The sequence below is a fragment of the Poecilia reticulata genome, linkage group LG13, assembly GCF_000633615.1.
Source record: "Poecilia reticulata strain Guanapo linkage group LG13, Guppy_female_1.0+MT, whole genome shotgun sequence".
Lineage (NCBI taxonomy): Eukaryota > Metazoa > Chordata > Actinopteri > Cyprinodontiformes > Poeciliidae > Poecilia > Poecilia reticulata.
In genome coordinates this window covers 28,528,117-28,534,429 of record NC_024343.1, presented here as the reverse complement: position 1 = coordinate 28,534,429, position 6,313 = coordinate 28,528,117, and the positions used below count along the sequence as shown (strand labels likewise).

At 38.2% G+C, this 6,313-nt stretch overlaps 1 protein-coding gene across 1 annotated transcript in view; it reads left to right on the top strand.

Moving 5' to 3' along the window:
* The first annotated feature begins 76 nt into the window (after positions 1 to 76).
* The window catches only part of yap1 (Yes1 associated transcriptional regulator), a 30,628-nt gene continuing 24,391 nt past the window's right edge, over positions 77 to 6,313 (top strand). The window contains exons 1-2 of the mRNA XM_008426408.2: positions 77 to 277; positions 1,991 to 2,226. Coding sequence (XP_008424630.1) covers positions 77 to 277; positions 1,991 to 2,226 — 437 coding nt within the window. The remainder of the gene's footprint in view (positions 278 to 1,990; positions 2,227 to 6,313) is intronic.

Here is a 6,313-nt window from a genome sequence, read left to right as displayed (position 1 = left end):
GGGGGGGGAAAGTTTCTCCGACAGTTGCTTCTTTTTTCTTTTCCTTTTTAATTTTATTTTATTTGGAGGGGGGAACATGGATCCGAACCAGCACAACCCTCCAGCCGGACACCAGATCGTCCACGTTCGGGGCGACTCGCAGACTGACCTGGAGCTACTTTTTAACAGCGTGATGAACCCGAAAAGCTCCAACGTCCCCCCTTCACTGCCTATGAGGATGAGGAATCTGCCGGACTCCTTCTTCAAGCCCCCAGAGCCCAAGTCCCACTCCAGACAAGTAAGCCCTCCCTGCTTCTCTCTGCTTAGAAATCCCGATTTAAAGCTGGGGCCTTCCCGTGGGCCTTTATTACGTGACTCATCCACTTCATTTCATTTATCTTACTTATTCTTACACTTTGTTGTCATTTTCAGGCGTGCATTTTTTTTTTTTTTTAAGTCTAAATGTTCGCATGTAACAAAACGAAAACACATTCGTACATCTTCCAAATGGCGCATTTAACGGAATACATTTTTGAAGACACAGGTCTAATTAAAGTAGGACGATGTTGTTTTCCTTTTAAAAATAAGTGAATTATAAGAGATTACGTGAACTTAGACGTCTGTTTGTGGAAGATCAATAATATTTATACTTTTTTGGGGAATTTTTTTTTCTTCTCCAATTCCTTCCCATCTCTTCCCCCATCCCCCCGCCGAACTCCCTCCTTGAAACTTAAGTTTTATAATTAGTGCGCATGCGCAACAGTCCCAGACTCCATTCTCCAGGTCAGTAGTTCTGAAACTTCAAAACAAATCCCAACCGAGTAAATGCTAAGTTTTCTAAGTAGCAGAACCGCACTGACAGACAAATAGAAGTGGAATAGACTTCATCGGCCAGTTGTGGGATTCTATAAAAGCAAATCAAAGTAGAAACCGTCTTTACTCGTTGGGACTGGAAACGGACCGATACTGTCGTAGCAGACTGTTTTTACCTTTTAGGTTTCATTTTAAGGGGGAAAACCTGCTCATAAGTCCTCAGTCTCAACCACAACCTTGCACATATAATGATTGAGCATCGCCGGATGTTGATGTCAGTGTTGTCTCTGACCACCACGCCAGTGGCACCAGCTGCACAATTTTGAGAACTGTAGAATCTTGAATGCTTGTCCACATGTGTAAAAATAGAAGTTTCTCTTTGTTTATATCATACTGAGAAAGAAGCAAAATTTTTCATTGCATTTTATTGTGTCAAATATTTTCTAGTTTTTTTTAACTAGAAAATTTTTGAGTAGAAATATTGCATTCAGCAGCCTCTTAAACTCTTAATTGGATGTTTTTAGACCATCACTGGACTCTGACATTAACTAGTAACTAATTGTGAATGTGACTTTGCTCATCTGGTTTGTCCTTCTAAGTTCAAAAGAAACGACGCATAAGAACTGGTTTGTGATTAATTCTATTCCAACAAGGTGGCCTGTAAATCTTTACTCTGACAACCACAGCTAAGGTGCGCCATTCATTAGCAACAACTGCCTCGAGCTTCAGATGCTCCACTTGATAGCAAGTTGCTGCTGTTGCTTAACTAGTTGGAGCATAAATTTCGACCAAAATGCCTTAAAAACCTGTTTGAAGAGGATGACACGTTGATGAGAGCAGTTATAGCTCCAATACACATTTTCAGCCAAAAGTCTATTGAAACTAAATTTTATTAAGACTGTATAATTTCTGTTCTCATTTGACACCTAATTCGACGAATGACTCAACCAACATCGTCGGTTACATTCCAATTCCAATCAAAACGTTTTGGTATGACGATCAAACCAAGGCTGTAAATGTTGGAACTCGACCATTATTGAAAATTGCATTCCCACTTAATAAGCTTCCTGATTTTTAATGCCGTCTAAAGTCTCATTTTTATAGTGTCGTGTACATGTAAACAAAACGTCCTGAAACAAATTCTAAGCTAAAAGACAGACTTGTTGAATGGTTGTCGACTTTCCTAACCTCTCCGCAGGCCAGCACCGATGCTGGAAGTGGCGGGGTGCTCACCCCCCACCACGTCCGAGCACACTCCTCCCCGGCCTCCCTGCAGCTGGGAGCGGTTTCTGGCGGCTCGCTCTCTGGAATGGCCTCCGCGGGAGCCTCTCCTCAGCATCTCCGTCAATCTTCTTATGAGATTCCCGACGACGTGCCCCTGCCAGCAGGGTGGGAGATGGCCAAGACTACCTCAGGACAGAGATACTTTCTTAAGTAAGTGTAATTGCAGCTAGTTTCTTTTCTGTTTCTGTTTTTTTATTATCTTCAAAGACAAAAAAAAGGAAGAAGGAATTGACAATTTTGTAGCTCGATTTGGACAACCTTATTGAAAACTCTATAGTTTTAAAGTGGAATAAGACCAGAGTAAATTTTAGAAAAGGACATTCAGTTTACCCTCCTTTTTTATGACACTGACAAATGTTTTATCTTAGCTGGGGTTTCTATACAGTAATGCTTCACCAGCATATTATCCAAAATGTACATAAATGTATCATTTGTTTCTAAATATATATTTCATGTGACACAGCCTGCAGCTGTAGTCTTAAACTCCATATGGTGCTGTAAACAATTTATTTAATTTAAAGCAGTTTTCTTACACGCTAGACTAACGATGGCACTAACATGCAGCAAAAAACCTGACCTGCTGACCCTGGTTTTGGTCAATTAAGAAAAAAAAAGTTGCTTCGCTTTTAATGTCATAAAATCTGTTGATTAGTGTTTCAGCTGCTTCTGCATTGGACCCAAAAGCTGTTTCTTATTATCAAAGCCCAGAGAGCAGTGGTAGCCAATGTATTCTTTATTTAACTGGAGACTTTATTGTAAAGGGTGAATAGCACATAGTAAAAATACAAATTTATTAGATGAACAAAATGGTATACATGGATTTTAATGTATTTTTGCAACAAATATTTTGTAATTTTGTAGAATTTGCTGTACAAAACATAGCGTGTTCAAACAGTAGCAGTGATCAGATCAGGACATCCTAACATAATTGTTGGTAATAATTTGATGATGTTATGCCATGTTGGTAAGTTTTATATTGCATCCAGCTCAGGTGAGGTACACAATATTTGATTCACAAGAAAAGATAAGATGTTAGTAGTTTTTGTTTGTTTGTAGAATATTTCAGAGCAGGTTTCACTCATTTACATATTATAGTTTGTCTAATTTGTGAGTGGTTCCAATTAGAAAAAGTAAAAAGCATTGAACATTCCCTTTTTTGTTTTCATTAAGGCTGGGACTTTAAATGCACAAATTTTGCTCAATTATTACATAGATTTTAACTTTGAAAATTTTAACACAATTAATCCCATTTGTAACATGCAAAAGTCTTGAGCCGGAACCTTTGTATTCACGTTTCTGGTACAGCTGTAATACTGGTGCGCAAGCCACAACAGCAAACAGAGGAGGAGGACCAAACCGCTCAAGTCCCACCACTTGTTTTCACTGATGAAGATTTCCTAAATCTTGAACTGCTCATTTTTAAAATCTTTTTTCAATGTTAAGATTTTATCATTCTGAAGTATTATAGATTTTGAACTAAATATGATTATATAGTTCCAGTTCACTCAATGGGATAAAAAAAAAGACCTGTAAATTAGCTCAATGACGAGCTCTGAACCTGATGCTAACTTTTCCATCTGTAGCAGCTAACAGTTAGCTAGCTTTGGTATTTTCTTAAAGTTTAAAAGAAAATTTGATTATTTTGTTTTTCTGGAAAAACAAACACAAAGTTGAGGCTCAACATAATACCTCAGTAGCTTTTTAAGGTTAGAAACTTGTCATGACAACCGGGCTTTTGAATTCCTCACATTTGTTACAGGTCTAAACATTATTACTTCTCAGTAAAGGTCTCCTTCTCATACTGCAGTTCTCCTCCATGCATTGTGCTGACAATAACATTCAAATTATCTACAGTGCACAATAGTGGCCAGTGTGCTCAAACAGAGACAATTGCAAAAGTTAGATTGTAGGTTATTAAATTTGGTGGCGTCTGCATACGAGAGAAGCCTTCAGGGACCTCGGCTGTATGTGGAGTTCCTTTTCTTGGTCTCAGGTTTCAGTAGAAACAATGGACCACTGTAGTTGCCCCAGACAGCAAAAGTACAGACAGTCCCGCTATGCTCGTCTCCTAACCCGCAGATCTTCTCCACATGCAAAGTAAGCTGGTAGGTAGCTAGCAAGTTCACAAGAACATTTTATTTTGCCACAAAGCTGAAATGTAGAAACGGAGTGGGATGTTTTTTTCTCTCTCTCTCTTTAGCACTCTCCATATTTATAAGTTGTTTGAATGATTTGCTGTGTGTACGGATCATTTGAATTATTCATAAAGAAATGATGTAACGTCAACAATTTATGTTAATATAAACCAGGCTTTGTGAAATGTTCCAGACCTTTGTGTAAGCGCTGGAGCTTATGTTTGGAGACGATTTGAGCTCAGTAGATATCATTCCTGCCCCTTTTAAAGGCAAAATGTTACGGGTTCTTAGAAATGTTATCCAGCAACACAGGAGTCTGGTGGAAAAAAAAGAAAAACACAATGTCTTCAAATTTAGTCAGATCAGGAAAAATCTTTCATTTCCAGATGTTTTAAGGTCATACATCTGGCGAACATCTGGTATTTCTTTTAATGCCGTTCTTCTAAAACTGTAAAATCACAAAAAGAGGAGAAAGAACAAAGGAAGAGTAGCTGAAAGGAGGCATCGCCCTTAAACACATAATATACGCAGTTTACCAATATTGGATTCACTAATTAGGCTTTGCACATGTTTTACAGAAATGTATATATTTTTGCTGCATAAAGTTTTGGTGCACCAGTGTGTAAAGTGTAAATAATTCACTTTACACGATGATTATATGATTAGGTCAACTAATCATATAAATGATTAGTTGACCTAATCATTTATATGATTAGGTCAACTAATCATATAAATGATTAGTTGACCTAATCATTTATATACGCCTTGAGTATTGATCTGCTCTTTACAAAGCAGAGAGTCGCTGTCATTGGAAGTGGTTGCTCTGGTCTGGTGACATCGACACTCAACATTTTGGCCTGCCACCAAAATGGCATATGTGGTGGAAAACTACGCAATGCCATCCTTGGTGCTCAATTCAAAACTGTGAAATATGGTGGTGGCAGCATCATGCTGTAGGCATCTGCACCGGTACAAGAAAACTGGTCAGAGCTGAAGATGAATGGAGCTAAAATACGGACGGTGCTGGACAACCACTTTAAACATGGAGATTGAGAAACTGTAGAAAGACTTGGGAAATTGATGTTCACAAATGTTCTCCATTCAAACAGACTTAGCTTGAGCAGTTCCCCATCTTTTTCATAGAACAAAGATGTGTAAGGGAAAACGTGTAAGGCTTGTGGATATTTTCATACCATCTCTTGATGTAGGCCGTCCTATATGCGACATTCATATAAAACATTGGACCAGTTGGAGTACTTCACTATGATGCCCACTGTCGATTCAGATTTCAGTGAAGGTGTGGTAAAGTTCAGACTGTGTACTTTGAGATGATGGGAAAAGTGAACCAGGAGACAAAATAGGGGTTTAAAAGAACTGTTATCACGATCGGGCTTTCCATAAAATAAAATTAGGATCACATCGACGATGACCTTTAGCTGCCTGCATCTATTCTAGAAAACTGTTCAGCACACAGTGTTGCGAAATCAGACGTTGTGATATCGGTCAACAAAACATTTTTGTTTTTTTTCACAGTACATATCCAGGCTACTGTTCTTTTTTTTTTTTTTTTTCTTTCACTGGACAGACTGACTGCACCTTAACCCTTTGTTTTGGAACTGGATGGTTAACGGTCAGCTCTGCTGCTGGATTATGTGGAAGGATAATCCTAAACTGTATTGTGTTTTTTTGTGTGTTTTTTTTATTATTGTTATGTATTAAGGATAGTCAGAGAGCAAATCTGTGAGTCAGCATTTGCCACTGGACTGTAGGGCTGAAAATGAATACACTTACTAAGACAGAATTTAAATGTATTGTGGTGCACATTGTCCAATAAATAAAAGGTCACAGTTTTGGTTCTACATCATATTTTGACACCAAAACAATACTAGAGGTCTCCTGGTTTTCAACTGACTGCTGACACGTGGTTAAATCTGTTGCTTTAATAAAATCTGATAAATTATCATTTCACCCCTTCTCCAATTCATCCTCTCTGTTTGACACACACCTTGGCATTCTGTCTCAACATATTGAAGTCATTTTCAAGATTTTGTAGCTTGCCACATTTCCTATCTTTATTTGAGACCCTCAACATACAGGGAATA